This window comes from Podarcis vaucheri (assembly GCF_965113315.1).
Source record: "Podarcis vaucheri genome assembly, chromosome: 12".
NCBI lineage: Eukaryota > Metazoa > Chordata > Lepidosauria > Squamata > Lacertidae > Podarcis > Podarcis vaucheri.
This window is the reverse complement of record NC_138750.1, coordinates 41,666,733-41,682,663: the sequence shown is the minus strand read 5'-3', so window position 1 is coordinate 41,682,663 and position 15,931 is coordinate 41,666,733. Positions and strand designations below refer to the sequence as shown.

The 15,931-nt window shown below is 49.0% G+C and overlaps 1 protein-coding gene across 1 annotated transcript in view; it reads left to right on the top strand.

Moving 5' to 3' along the window:
* The window catches only part of DNAJC1 (DnaJ heat shock protein family (Hsp40) member C1), a 78,357-nt gene that overhangs the window by 54,385 nt on the left and 8,041 nt on the right, over nucleotides 1–15,931 (top strand). The window contains exon 9 of the mRNA XM_082193639.1: nucleotides 15,143–15,262. Coding sequence (XP_082049765.1) covers nucleotides 15,143–15,262 — 120 coding nt within the window. The remainder of the gene's footprint in view (nucleotides 1–15,142; nucleotides 15,263–15,931) is intronic.

The window sequence follows — 15,931 nt, the reverse complement described above, 5'->3', positions numbered from 1 at the left end:
TTCTTCCTGATAGCCCTGTGCATCTGCTTTGGATAAAACATGAGTTCCAAGGCAAAGCAAGCTGCTTTGGAGGTCTTTGGATCATGTCTGAACCTCAGCAACTGATCTGCAAGTGGTTGAAACCAAAGCAGACTGCTCCCAAATCCTTGGACCTGCTTTAGTGGGTGGTTTGCTGCTGTAAGCCCCACTCAATGCATTTTTCTAAAACTTCCTGCAATCATTCCATAAAAGGAAAATAGCGGGGAGGGGAGGGAAGGGAGAAAAATTGGGTGTAGTTTTGTGAGTGATGGCTCTGACTTCAAATCAGGGAATGACTTCACCAGAACTCTCCAATCACCATGCTTTGGGGGAGGGATACTGAAGAGTAACATATTGGGAAAGCATTCTGTTTTTTCACTGCCCTTTGCTTGTTAACACTCTTAAGACCATCAGCATTTGAAAGAGTTTGGAGAAGTTGGTGGTTGTGTTTTGCTTGTGCAATCTTCCCTTGTTCCAATCCTTGCATTACTCTTACTGTTGTCTGTGCCTGCCTAGAGCATTATGCCCATCTCTCATTCTGGCCTTAGTAGCATTTGACTGAGCTTGCATTAATTGTAGGTCTCTGTGTGTCTGTGAATGTATGTTATTAGTATAGCATCTGTCTGTTTCTGTGTTCTTTTTGTGATTGTCTGTCTCCCTGCCTCTCACACACTCTCCAATGCTGTTACAGAGTGTGATTGCATCAAACAGCACTAAATCTGTGCATACAGTAATATTTTCAATAAAAGTGTCTCCTATCTCAGGTTTTTATTGGGAAAACTCAGGTTGCCCACAAGGCAATTTCTGGGAGGCAGTAGAGTTGACGACATCAGTTCTCACACAACCCATCAATGTTTAGTGTATTCAGAGGAACTATTGGGAGCATTAGGTGGCAGTTGTTGGTTTCACTTCTGTGCAGTAGCTATATGCTAGAATTACTTTGTTCTTCTACTGAATATCCTGAATGCTGCATCGAGTGGGATTTAGAACTACTATTTTTAAGTATGTACTTGCTGCATGTTCTTTTAAGGTGTCCCTCCCAAAGCAAAAGGCACCTCCAAATCTCAAACAGAATAAAAACCAAAACACTGAACTTGAACATTTGGGGGGGTACAATACCATTTTCTTTAAAATCTCCTGCAGAAGTTTAAACATAGATCAGTGGCTTTGGAAATGTCTTCGGAGACATCTGCTGAAGTTGCTGGCTGCTTGCTTTTGCTTTGCAGCACAGGAACTACCCCAACCTGGTGATTTGGTTTTGCCTGCATTCAGGGGAATCATCGTTTGGCTCTGAAGAATTGGGTCCAAGGCAGAGCTGCTGGCTTTTCCCTTTCCTTTTTTCAAAGTGTAGGAGGAAGTCTGCCCCAAAGCAACTTGTACAGAGGCTGCTGTTTTCATCTGAACACACAGCTTCTGGCTAATTGCCCCTGAGGGCATGCTTAGCAGCAGACATAAGCTCTGCCTGGCCTGGTCCCACCCCCTGCCCGCAAGGCCTCCCTTGGATTGTTGCTGGTGGTCATCCTGTCAAGTCAAGCAAACCTCCTCATAATGCCATTGTGAAGTGGGCTTTATTATCGCTGCTTAAATGAGAAGAAGGCCCAGGCACTGTGGATGCCTGTCTTTTTCCAAGGTTAAACACCAAGACAGATTCCAGGTGTCTTTCCTGCTTTTGGCAACACTGCTAATCCCGGTATCATTCTGCACCCTTTGATACTATTGTCTCGTGTTAGAAGTGTATATACAATAGTACACTCTCTAATGCATATTTCCAGTGTATTAAAAACATCTAAACGATTCCTTTTGAAATCTCAATTATAGCCCTGTGCCTCCTTCCTCCTTTGGTCTCTTACTCATTTGGCCTCCTGGATTTTATTCGTCTGCCTGCAGTGTAAATAAAACCATGCACTGCACCATCTGTCAGCAGAGTGGATGGTTTTTAAACAGTAGCAAAGTTAAGTTTAGCAGCTTATTTTGATTGGAGATTTTATTTTAAAAATCAATCAAACTTTTTATTTTTTGAATTTTGTATCAATTTTGGACCTCCTATGTTTCTTAGTTTGGGATAATCCTGGTGGTGGGGTTTTCATAATAAACATTTTATTTTATTAAAATAGTTCATTTCTGGAATCCCAGTGGAGCTTGTACAGTCATTGTGAAGCTTTCCCCATAATTGTATTTCCATACTGTCAGGGGTTCAGGAGCAGAGACGCAGAGAAGGGAGGAAGCAGAGAGCGAGGGGGAGGAATCCGAAGGGAAAATGAGTGATGATGACGACCCGAGATCTCCAAGCCTAAGCAGTGAGTCAGAGGACTCCCAAAAGGGAGCCCCAGTGAGCAGAGCAAGGGGGGGATCCGGGGGGACACCCCAGGAGGAAGGGAACAGAGGAGATTCAGAGAGTAGCAGCTGGAAGTCGGGACCCACGCTCATAACTGAGGGCGGCAGCAGCTGGAAGTCGGGACCCACGCTCAAGACTGAGAGCAGCAGGGAGGAAGGTAGCCAGGCATCGGGTTCCGGAGGCTGTCAGCAGGAGGGAGGGCACGAGTCAGGGGTGGTCACGCCCTCCTCAGAGAGCGAGGCAACGGTTAAGAGGAAAGTAGAGAGTTGGGCGCGCGCGCCAAGTTCAAATGCAGCGGAAGCTGGAGCAGTAAGCAGCCCGGAGAGTGAGCCAGGTCCCAAAGCCCGCCGCAAGGAGGCAGAAGGATCAGGGGGGTCAGCGTCAGAGGAGAGTAGAAGGGAGGAGGCCCAGGGGGGCAGAAGGACCCAGAGACGTAGGGAGAGGCGAAGGAGGTGGAGCAAGGCTAGGGTATTAAGCTGGTGTGCAAGAGGCGGGGACTCAGACGGGTCTTCGCCGACCTAGGGCAGAAGGTGTAGAGCTGCACGCTGCAGTTCGGAAATGAAACCTGTAACTTAATAAAGACTCTTATAAAGTGAACGCTGGCGGACTTGGTCCTATGTGAGCTGGGACTGGGTGGCAGCTCTGACAGTAAGACCCGTCTCACAAAAGCTTCGGACACCTGATATCTCGCAGCGGAAAGAGAGGCAGCTGGAGGAGGGGATCGGTGTTTGGGAGCAAGCTCACGACGGTTAGCAGAGATGACGGAAGCAGAGACAGTTGCAGCGCTGCAACAGGCAGTTACCCAATTGAACGCGGAGGTACTGGCATCCAAGAAGAGGGAGGAGGATGCGGCAGCCGCCTACAGAGATCTCCACGCCAGGTTTGAAGCATGGGTTAAACACGGGCAGCCAGGACCCAGACCGGAGGGGGTTGGGTTGGCACGGAGAGCAGGAGGGCTTGTGGCTCACTTCGATGGGAATTTACAACAGTACCCCAATTTTCGAGCAGACGTAATGTGCGCACTGCAACTGCTGGCAAAAGACTTTAGAGATGAGGAAGAGAAAGTGGGGTTCATACTATCCCATTTGCATGGGGATGCTAAAGCGTGGCTACGCAATTTGTGGAGGGATAAAGATCCGGCGCTTCAGAATGCAGATGCCTTTATCAAAGCGATGGATGCGTGTTTTTTGTCTACTATTGATGTGGATCTTGCCCGACGGGAGATTCATGGACTAAAACAAGGGAGGGCAAGTGTCCGGCAGTACCACGCCCGCTTTTTTGCGCTGGTCAGTGCCTTAGAGTGGGACCGGGATTCGCCCCCTGTCAGAGACCTGTTCTGGGAGGGTCTAAGCTCTGCGGTCAAGGATGAGATTGCAAGGGGGGAGAGGCCCCGAAGCACGCAGGAGGTGGTCCAAAGGGCGCTGACTGTGGGGGTGAGGCTGGAAGAACGTCCATGGTGCAGAGATGAAGGACGTGGAGGGCGCGAAGCAGCGAGAAGTTTCTCTTTCATTCCAAGAGAAGCAGCGCGTGCGCAATCCACACCTCCGCCTGGAGGGGGAGGGGAACCGATGGAGGTTGGAGGTGCAAGGGCTCAGTCAGCAGCCAGAGCCCAAGCACCGACAGCAGTGAAAGCGAAGCCTCCTAGAGGGAACAGGAAGTGTTACATCTGCGAGGATCCAGGCCATTTGGCGAAAGAGTGTCCCCGGAGGCTCCACAAGCACACTGCAGCCTCAGCAATGGTGACTGCAGCAACGCAGCAAGGAGAACCACAGCAGGGAAACGACGATGTCTGGCTGGAGACAGAGGCACTGGGGCCCAGCCAGACGCATCAGTGAAGCAGTCCCCAGCGATCTTGCAACCCACGGACCCCCTCCCACCCAAACCAGTAGTGCAGCTCACAGCATCTCTCCAGCTACCCGATGGCGTCACTATCGAAGTGCCGCTTTCTGTGGATTCTGGAAGCAACGCAGACTTTATAGCGCAGGATTTTGTGGAGCAGCACGCTATACAGCTACTGCCTGCCACTCTGCCCCTGCAAGTCGTCACAGTGGATGGCAGAGAGTTGCTAGGGGGGCAGGTGGTGAAGCAAACGCCACCGATGGTGATGCGCCTTGGCAACCACAGGGAAGTCATCAGTTTTAATGTCACCCAACTGTCGGACACGCCCATTGTGTTGGGCATGAGTTGGCTGGACAGGCACAGTCCGACACTGGCTTGGTACCAGAGACAGCTGATCTTCGGCTCCTCTTATTGCGCAGAACACTGCATCCTGCCCAGACAGGAGGGAGAGGAGGAGGAATCACAACTGCAGTTGGGAACGTTGCAAGCAGTCCCCCACAAATACGCAGACTTTCTGGAGGTCTTCTGCGAGAAAGAGGCTGACAAGCTACCACCGCACAGGCAATATGACTGCAAGATTGACCTCCTACCAGGGGCGACGCTGCCGAAAGGGAAGCTGTATTCCATGTCTGAGGACGAATTACAGGAACTCAAACAGTTCATAGATCACAATTTGCAGCGCGGTTTCATCCGGGAGTCCAGGGCAGTAGGGGGCAGTCCTGTTTTCTTCGTGAAGAAGAAAGACACGCCCCAAAAAAGACTGGTGGTGGATTTTCGCCTCTTAAACAAGATGACCAAGCTTTCTGATTTCCCCATGCCCAGGATTGACGACCTACTAGCGACGGTGCGCAAGGGACGCGTGTTCACCAAGTTGGACCTGCGAGGTGCGTACAATCTCATCCGCATGAGGGAGGGCGATGAGTGGAAGACAGCCATGTTCACGCCTCTGGGCACCTACGAATACAGAGTGATGCCGTTTGGATTGCAAAACGGGTCTCACTGTTTCCAAGCTTTCATGCATCATGTGTTGGCGGGACTCCTTTACAAGAAGTGCGTCTGCTTTCTGGATGACATACTGATATTCTCCGAATCGCAGCAAGCCCATGACCAAGATGTTCGGGAGGTGCTGAAGAGGCTGCAGCAGCATAGACTGTACGCCAAACTGGAGAAGTGCCAGTTCGACACGACGGAGGTGGATTTCTTGGGTTACAAGTTGTCGGACAAGGGGCTAGCCATGGACAGCGCCAAGGTTCGTGCGGTGTTGGATTGGAAGAGCCCGCGCAACCGGAAGGAGGTCCAGCGGTTTGTCGGCTTCGCCAACTTCTATCGCAAGTTTATCAAGGGGTTCGCGATGCAGACGGCGGCCATTACGGACACGCTAAGCTCCAAGAAAAAGAAATTCATCTGGACGGAGCAGGCGGAGCAGTCCTTTCAAGCACTCAAGCGTCTCTTCGCGTCGGAAGAGCAACTGCTGCATATCGACCCCAGCAGACCGATGCGGGTAGAGACAGACGCGTCCGATAGAGCAGTGGGAGCTGTCCTGCTGCAAAGGGACCCACAGGGGGTCTGGAGGCCGGGAGCGTTCTACTCCAGAAAGCTCAGCAAGTCGGAGCAGAACTACACCATCTGGGACAGGGAGTTGCTGGCCATTCATGCAGCTTTCAAGGCGTGGAGGCACTTCCTGATCGGCGCCAAGCACACGGTGCAGGTCTGCACGGATCACAAGAATCTGGAGCACTGGCGCACGGCTCAGTTCCTGAACCAGAGGCAGATACGTTGGGCGGAGTTCTTTGCTGACTTCAATTTCCGAATAGAGTACGTCCCAGGCGACACCAACGTCATGGCGGATGCACTGTCCCGCAAACCGCAATACCTCGAAGAGGCGACGCCAGCGGCAGCCATGCACATCTTCGCGCCAACAGCGTGGGCGTGCGCTTCAGCCACAGTAGACCTGGATGCGGTGCGGCGGGCGTTGCAGGACGACTCCTTCGCGCAGGCGAAGATGGCAGAGGTGCACAAGGGCACGGCGAAGGGCGACGAGTTCCAGATACGAGACGGCTTGCTCTTACGTAAAGGGGCCATCTACGTGCCGGGAGACGAACTTCGCGCCAGGGTACTGCAGCAGCTGCACGACGCACCCACGGCCGGGCACTTTGGCACGGAAAAAACGGTGGAATTAGTCGCAAGGGACTTTTGGTGGCCCAGACTGAGAGGGGAAGTCGCGGACTACGTTGCGAGGTGCGACACCTGCCAGAGGGCCAAACCGGTGCACAAACCACCGGCGGGACTGCTGGAACCGCTGCAAACGCCGTTTGAACCGTGGGAGAGGGTGGCCCTGGACTTTGTTACGGATCTACCCAGCTCGAGAGGCAAGACAGCTGTACTAGTGGTGGTGGACTTGTTCACCAAGATGGCACATTTCATTCCGTGTGCGAAGGTGGCCACGGCGGAACAAACCGCCAAACTGTTCATAGATCACGTGTTCAAAGTGCATGGTCTGCCGCGGTCTATCCTGTCCGACCGCGGGCGCCAGTTCGTCTCGAATTTCTGGCAGAAGCTGATGAGTTTTCTAAATGTCAAGGTCGATCTGGCATCAGCAAGACACCCGCAGACCAACGGGCAAGCAGAGAGGGTCAATGCCATCATGCAGCAGTACCTGAGATGCTATGCCAATCAACAACCTGCGACCTGGGTGGATTACCTGCCGCTCGCCGAGTTCGCTTACAACAACACGAAGCACGTGTCCACAGGGGTGACGCCGTTCTTCGCCAACAATGGGAGGAATCCCAGAACCTTCCCGGGACGGGAGAGAGTGGGGGACGGAGAACCACAGACGGCGGACGCGTTCGCGTCAGAGTTGCAGGCGGTACACGATCAACTCAGACGGCAGCTGGAGCTAGCTAAGCACGCCTACAAGGTGCAAGCTGACAAGCACAGGCGGGTTGGCGAAGAGATCCAAGTGGGAGACTGGGTCTGGTTGGCAGCCCACGCAGTGCCGACCAGGTCACTAGCCAAGAAGAAGTTGGGGCACAAGCAAATTGGTCCGTACCAAGTCGAAGCACAGATCAACCCGGTAGCCTTCCGACTGGTGCTGCCGGAGGGTTCCAGAATGCATCCGGTGTTCCACAGGTCGGTGCTCACTCCCTACAAGGCACCTCACAGATTCCAGGAGCCAGGGACGGCACCGAGTCCGTTCCGGGAGCGGACGGAGACGCGAGGGGTGACGCAGCAAGACCCCATCAACGAGGTCACGGAGATTTTGGACTCCAGATGGGGGGAAGAGGGAGTCGAATACCTCCTAGCCAGAGAGGGCACCCGGGCCAGCGCCAATAGCTGGGTGCCAGACTACGCTTTGGAGGAACCCCTGCTCAAGGACGAGTTTCATGCCCTTTTCCCACACAGACCCATGCCAGCGAGCTTCTTCGACGACTGGCTGTTCACGCCCACACTTTCTTCCAGCACGTTCCATGGATTCGACTCGGACGGGGAACCCGCGCTGAGCACCCGTTCCCCAGAAGGATCGCCGGCGGGTTCGGCGTCAGACACCTCGTATTGGTGGGACGATCGACCGGAGGAGCAATGGCGCCGGAAGTGGCTGGAGATGCCAGGTCGAGCGACCGACGCAGAGACTGACATGGACGTGTTCGGGGAGGACCTTGGGTTCGAGCACGGCGGTACAGAGATGGAAGCGGAACAGGTCAACGTCGGCGACCGCGAGGAGGAAGACTCGGAGGTCTTCAGTTGGCGGCCAACCACGGGGAGCGAACTGTATCCGGCATTCCCTCCCGTGATGATGGAGCACCCAGCACCCACACCTGAAAGCGGGGAGGGGGGAAGGGGGGGCTTCGAGGGGGGGATGGATGTCAGGGGTTCAGGAGCAGAGACGCAGAGAAGGGAGGAAGCAGAGAGCGAGGGGGAGGAATCCGAAGGGAAAATGAGTGATGATGACGACCCGAGATCTCCAAGCCTAAGCAGTGAGTCAGAGGACTCCCAAAAGGGAGCCCCAGTGAGCAGAGCAAGGGGGGGATCCGGGGGGACACCCCAGGAGGAAGGGAACAGAGGAGATTCAGAGAGTAGCAGCTGGAAGTCGGGACCCACGCTCATAACTGAGGGCGGCAGCAGCTGGAAGTCGGGACCCACGCTCAAGACTGAGAGCAGCAGGGAGGAAGGTAGCCAGGCATCGGGTTCCGGAGGCTGTCAGCAGGAGGGAGGGCACGAGTCAGGGGTGGTCACGCCCTCCTCAGAGAGCGAGGCAACGGTTAAGAGGAAAGTAGAGAGTTGGGCGCGCGCGCCAAGTTCAAATGCAGCGGAAGCTGGAGCAGTAAGCAGCCCGGAGAGTGAGCCAGGTCCCAAAGCCCGCCGCAAGGAGGCAGAAGGATCAGGGGGGTCAGCGTCAGAGGAGAGTAGAAGGGAGGAGGCCCAGGGGGGCAGAAGGACCCAGAGACGTAGGGAGAGGCGAAGGAGGTGGAGCAAGGCTAGGGTATTAAGCTGGTGTGCAAGAGGCGGGGACTCAGACGGGTCTTCGCCGACCTAGGGCAGAAGGTGTAGAGCTGCACGCTGCAGTTCGGAAATGAAACCTGTAACTTAATAAAGACTCTTATAAAGTGAACGCTGGCGGACTTGGTCCTATGTGAGCTGGGACTGGGTGGCAGCTCTGACACATACTAAAAAAAGTCTTAACCTGATGAATTTCTGCTTCCCATACAATTGTTAAAGTCACAAGAACCTTGTCTCCCCACCCCACCCCACCCCAGTGCTAAGCCTAAACCAAAACATAGGCTATCCCTTTAAACACAGAGACTTCCATGTAGTCCCTTGAACTGTAAATTAACTATACAGTGAATTCTTATGAGTGTTTGTTCTTTAGTTCCTGCACACCAGCAGATGTCCCTAAGACTCTTTGCAAAGTTTTCACATTTGCCTTTTGGGGGAAGGAGAGATTTTTTTCACATCCACCCACAATCATTGTATAGTAGTACTCGCATAGAATAACTTCTAGGGACTACCTGATCTCAGACAAGCCCACTACAGTGGTACCTCAGTGTACAAACAGCCCTGTTAATGAACTATTGGGTGAACGAACTCCGCAAAACAGGAAGTAGGTGTTCCAGTTAGCGAACTTTGGAAGATGAACGGTGGAAGGGCACCAGTTGCGGGAGGCCTCAGTAGGGAAAGCATGCCTTGGTTTAAGAATGCTTTGGTATAAGAACGGACTTCTGGGATGAATTAAGTTTGTAAACCGAGGTACCACTGTACTGGAAAGATGTGTCCTGGTTACTAGGGAAAAAGGAAGGGCAAACTACAGAGATTCTAAGGACTAGAGGGGGGGAAGACAGAGGTTTTTTTTGGGGGGAGGGCTGCCTTAAAGGGTAGTGGGAAATAGTACTTTAGAGCTCCAGGAATTCCTCTTGACTGGTCTCCAATCAATCACTTATCAAGTCACAACTCTGACTTCACTCCTTTGTGAACCTGTCAGTGATTTCAGCTGTCAGCCTCACTCATTTCACAGAAATGACTAGGACCGGTGCCCACACATTTTGCTTCATAACTTTCTTTCTAGTGGGGCTAGAGACTTTTTTAAACAATTGAAAGCAGTGGCCATGCAAGAAATGTTTCCTATCAGCAGAAGCAGAATATCTGGTTGAAGACAGAGCTCATACGAAGCCCACAGACAGGAGGCAATGTGCCCCACATAGGGATGAAGAAGGCAAAATCAGGGTTGTAGAAAGCTGAAAGCTATGTGGGCACCAGGATTAAGGAGCAAAAATCTTGAATTTTTTTTTTGGGGGGGAGGGAGCTTAGCACAAGGCGTAGAGCAGGGGTCACCAAGCTCTTGGCTCCTCCAATGGCCTCTGCTTGAACAGTTAGAATGGTCAGGAATATGATCTCACATGGCTGTAGCTGCTTTGAACTACAACTCCCATCAGCTCCAAGCAACACAGGAGTCCAAAACATTTGAAGAGCACCAGGTAGGGGAAGACTGTACAGGAGGGAGCAAAAATAAGCTGGCAGATATACAGTAGAAAGGTGGAATGTAAATTTCTGTGTGGATAAATAAATAGTGTTGTAATTATTATTTTTTAATTGTAAATTGTTACCGCAGGAACAAGAGTGCTTTCCTCTCTATTAAAATGCAGCTGTACTGCAGCTGCCCCCAGTTGTAAACCTGTTAGTAAATGACAGGTTATAAGAGGGCAGTGTGTGAAATTTTAAAACATATTTGCTGTTTTCTTGGAATATTTGAAATGTGTGTGTATGGTATTTAAAAGGTATTTAGAGCAACCATAGGAGCAAGGAGCACAGCACCAAAAAAAAACCCCCAGTTAACTGCTAAAAGCTTATATTCAGTATGAAAAAAATCTCATTCAGTAAATTTCTTTAAAATGTTATTTGACCAGCCAATATGAATATTTATAGCTGTGAAAGTAATCTGTTTTTAATTTTTGTGTTAAAAACGGTTCCTCGTGTCTCTGTTTGCCTCCCCCTTCTTTTGAGTGTGTTGTGTTCAGTGTGGAGAGCTAATCCCAAAGCACTGTCTTTCTGATGTAAAATCTGAATGCTTGTGTAGACACAACAGCTGTCCCCTCACCATGTGGCATCTTCCATCACTCTACTGTAGAGATGAGTTTTGGCCCAGTGTTTCAGTAATATTGGACAAACATGGTTTTAAGTGGCAAAGGCTTATGCTTACACATTCATCTGACTCTGGCTCCAGAGCAGTACAGGGAGAATAAATTCACAGTGTTGCCACCCTCCTAGCTGCTTATAGCAGTGGAGTCACAGGGGGTTATCTTAAAGACACCGTTTACTGTTGTGGAAGAGCTGTAAATTCACCAAACCTTAAGAAGAACAAAATAAAAGCCTGTGTGTGTGTGTGTGTGTGTGTGTGTGTACCCGCATGAGTGTGTACATGTTTATGTATATTGAAGGTGGATGTGTATTCTTCCAGGGTTATGGAGGCCTGTTCTTTTAGCGATTAAAATAAAAGACAAGCTTTCTTTATTCCTAAATTTATTTTGGTAAGAAATGATCAAAGCAAGATATGAACAAGTTTACTTGAATGTCAATTCAAATATACAAAGTTCAGCAGCTCACTTGAGAACGAATTCTTCAGATCTTTTAAAGGTGTTTCTAGGAACATAGAAGCTGCTGCTTTATAATGAGTCGGCATCGTTGTTCCATCTACACTGATTTGCAGTTATTCTCCATAATTAAAGAAAGAGGGTTCCCTACCTAGAAAAGCCCAAGGTTGAACCCCAGACTTGCAAAGCAGATTCTCTACAGCCCTTCCTTATATTCCTGTTGTCAGTGCTGTAGATGTTTATTATGCCAGTTCAGTCATAGCTAAATCCTAGCTGTCAAGGTTCTACTTAATACTTTCAGCAGCATTCTAATAAACATGTTTCTTTTGTCCATAGACTTTTAAAAGATCTCCTGCCCCCCCCCCCCAATTCAAATGTGATCTTTTAGCCTAAGCCATTCATAGCCCACTAAATAGCCAGACTAGTCCATTTAACAGTGTTGGCTTAAATGAAATGATTTAACTTTTGGGGGAAATGTTGAAGATTCGGAAGAAACTTTTCCCCTTCTTCTCAGAATATGGAAACTCATAGTTTAAATTGAGGGCTTTGCTTAACTATTGGTATGTTGATTGTAGCCCCTGGGGCTCAGAAGTAATATATAAGTTAGGCCTGGCATTATATCTTCCAGATAGTGAAGGAATTTGTGTTTGTAAGGAAGGAAGTCGGGAAGTTTAATGTTTTGGGTATGTGTGCATCTCCGCCTCTGCATCTAAAGGGTTCAAGGGAAAGTTGCAATCTCTCTGTCTCTCATTTTATCTCCTCCTCCACAATCTTGTGAGAGAAGCTGGGGTGGGGGGAAGAGAGTGAACTGCCCAAGGCCACTGACTGAACTTTGTCTGAGAACGGCTTTTCTCTAAAATATTATGAGCTCAGCACATGGGACTGCTTTTATGCTCAGGACTTTTGTGGCGGGGCTCTCCTCCCAGGGTCCTCACACATACCGCAAAAGCCACTCTAGGGGTTGTATCCCATAATATGTCCTGTTCCAAGTAGACGAACGGGAACTAAGGAATGTGGCTAATGCAGATCCATTGATTTCAGTGGGTCTGCTCTGCGTATAATTCAGTTGGGTACAAACCCTGTAAATCAGAGACCCTCTGAAGTGACATCCTGCGCTCTGTGATAAGCAGCAGCTGCGAGGAGAAATTGGTGTAATTCCAAAGTATGTGGAGAAGCACTTTAGGTGGAGACAGGAAGCTATGTCCCTCTAAGAGTTGTTGACCACTAGTGACCTTGGCTGGGGAGTTGGAAGCCCAACAATGTCTGGAGAGCCATGGGATTCCTATCCCTGACTTCATGTGTTGTTCTTCAAATGCTGGCCTTTGATAGTACCACCTAACTTTATTTTTAACAGTGTGGTTGTCACTTAACCTTTTTTACTTGGAATGGCAAATCTAACAAAAAACAGTCTTGTCCGCTCAATATTTGTGCCGAGAATTCAAAGTGGGGATTTTTTCATTCAGCGTGTTCTTTTGAATACACTAAGTTTTAAGTAATGATGGGCAGCTAATTATTAGTGTTGGGAAACTAGGCTGCAAAACAGCTGTCTCTTGTATTCTTAAATGTCGTCTATGTGAAAGACAATTTGTGGAATTGTTCCATTTCCTACTATCTCCCCACCGTTTCAGATTGTTCAAAAGCTTTGCAGACTTTCACACTATTAGAGTTATGTTTGGCTATCTGGTATTGAAAGCTTTTGATAGAAAGAAAAAGAAAAAACAGTTTCTCCCTGTTCTTTTGTTTTTACACTGACTTCTCGGAACACTTATCTCCGCTTGAAGAAATGCTGAATAGCAACAAGCACACTTGACATACTTTCTGCCAACTCCCCAGGTAATGGTATAGGTCAAGATCCAAGAGCCACATTCCTAGCTCAAGGGACCCTGCAGAATTTCAGAGTCTCCCTTTCTGACAGCATCAACCCCTTCCCCCCTCCTTGCCCCCAGCCAAATCTTATAGCAGCTTCACAAACCCGATATAGTGCAAATTGCTACAGGAGCAGTGGGATGTTCGAAATCCCACCAAGTACGTAATAAGCCATTGTACACATCTGAAAGGGCTTTTTGGATCCTGGCCAACAGCATATGATACTTGGGTAGTGAATTTTACATTAAGTATCTATAAGTGCCTCTTTCCGGGGGGGGGGGAGCATGAGCATGGTGCAACTGAAAGCTCTATTACTTGCACTGGAAATTAGCTGCCTTTCCCTGATCCAAAGCACTGTTAGTTTCCCACTGCACCACGTGTGTGTGTGTGTATTTCTTTCTTTCCTCCTCCCCAGAAAAAGTACATCCTTATTGATATATACGTCTGTGTGTCTGTGTCTCCATCCACCCACACAGCCGGTCCTGAATTATTATGGTTGTACAAAAAGTCGCACAGATATGATTTTCAGCATTTGGTGAACAAAGGCATGCACGGACACAAAACAGGGGATGATTGATAAAATCCTTCCCACTATTGGCTATTATTTACTGCTTCTTAAGCGACAGGCTGTATATTTATGCCAATTTATCTGCTTCAGGGAGCATTCTTGATAGCAGGACAAAGTGAATAAAAGTAGTTTGCTTTGCAAATGAATGCAAATGGCAGAGCCTTTGGGAAGCCTGTTAAACAGGGGCAAGGCCCTCTGATTAGGAGTGAAGCTGCCATTTGGACATGGTGAAAAGAGCACGCTTGAGCCATTGATTGGGGGAGACAGTGAAAAGTCAGGGAAGGGCCCCGTTTAAGCTTGTGGTGGAGCAGGCGGACGTCAGCGTGGTTAGAGCACAGTGGGAGAATGACAGGCAGGATTAGTGTCAGGGAGAAGCTTTGCCGTAGCTGTGGAGATGGTCTCTGGGGTCATTCACCTCTGAATGTTGTTCTCTGCTGATGGCTCTGTAATGCAAACTGCTTGGTGCCTGCCTGTTCATTATCGGAAATGGTGATTAGGGGGAGGTATTTGTCATAAAGGGCTCTTTTTAGAAATAAATAGAAATGGGAAGCTGTTGCTTGCTGCCCGTGCCAGTGCAGAGGAAGCCTGGTGCAGATGGCCTTTCTGATGAGAAAAAAAGGGGAAGGTGGAAACAGCTGCTTGCATGTGAATGAATGTTAAGGCTTCTCTATATAGAGCCCCTGCGCTCCTGCTTCAAGGTTTGGGAGCTTGATTTGTCATTTTTAAAAAAGAAGAAATTGGAGTTTGGAGGGAGCATGTGTATTGGTCTCTCTGGAAACAGCTACCCTGCCCCTAAATGTGCTGTGCTCAGGAGCTATTCATTCCAGGTGCTTCCAATAGATTAACCACCAGAGGTTTAAGCAGAGGTGGGGTGGCCATCTGCCATGGATCCTTGAGCTGAGATTCCTGCATTGTGAGGGGTTGGACTAGATGACCTTTGGGTTCTACAATTCTGTGGTACTATGACCACCTCCACAAATCCTTTCCTTGTTGGAGAAAAATCTAGGCAGATTTGTTACACCATTAAAAATGCAACAGTGCAGTAGTGTATTGGATTGTGTGATACACACAACCACAAATCCAGGGTCTTTCCTAAATTCACTTCCCTGGGGATATGGATTTTATGCACAATTTTGTCATGTTAATACCTTAAAGCATCTGACACTATTAAACATGTTGCATTTGTAGAATTTGTGTGCGCCTGCACGCATGTGTGTCCAAATCATTATAAATAAACTAGACCTGCTAGGTATATGTGTTCTTCTATTCAACAAGCAAGAGTAGGAAGTATTAAGCAAGCTCTAAAATAATTGTATTTGCAGTGAACACCTTTTGCATGATTACTTTGCTTTAGTCTTGTGCTCAGTGTCTCTACCCCCTCCTGCCACAGACAAACCCTCCTTGTGTAATGAATGTTCTTCAAATGTTTTACAGGCACCGGAATGGACGGAAGAGGACCTTAGCCAACTGACAAGAAGTATGGTTAAGTTCCCAGGGGGGACGCCTGGTCGATGGGAAAAGATTGCTCACGAATTGGGTCGATCAGTGGCAGATGTGAGTTCACTCGAATTTGCATTGTATGGACAAACCAGAACAAGACAGGCAGTGTAGAAGCCAGACATAGATGGGGTCCAACATTGTCTTTTGAGAGAGGCTGCAATCCTTTTAGGACCTGGAAGTGAACCATTAACTAACTAAGCAAGAAGCAGATGTCAGCTGGTCCCCCTGCTCCACAATTAACAGCTGTAACTGATCAGCTATATGGGGATTCTGGCGCTTAGAGACTCAAGCTACTGTAACCCGATAACAGAAAAACAATGCCAGTTTTAGGCTTTCTAGTAAACCCTCTTTGCTGGAAGAGGACATTTGTGAGACTTAAGTAAAGATAATATTTCTGGTTGGGCCAACCCCCCCACTTCAAAAAACCCTAAATGCAGATCAGCTAATAGTGTTTAGACAGGTGGTATCCATTAATTAAGCTTGGGATCCCCCCCCCCTCTCTCTCTCTCACACACACACAATGATGGACCTACATCCTAACACAGAATACGGTGATGTGTAAAATGACAACTTTAGCACTTTGTGAGGCAAAACATCCACTGTTGTTTCTTTTTAAAATGGACTTAAGGAGTTATATTTCTTGAGTACTGTTCTGGGAGAGAAGAAACTGAATTCTCTTCAGTTCAGAGGCATCAGGGAAAGAGCATGAAAATTAGCTGAACC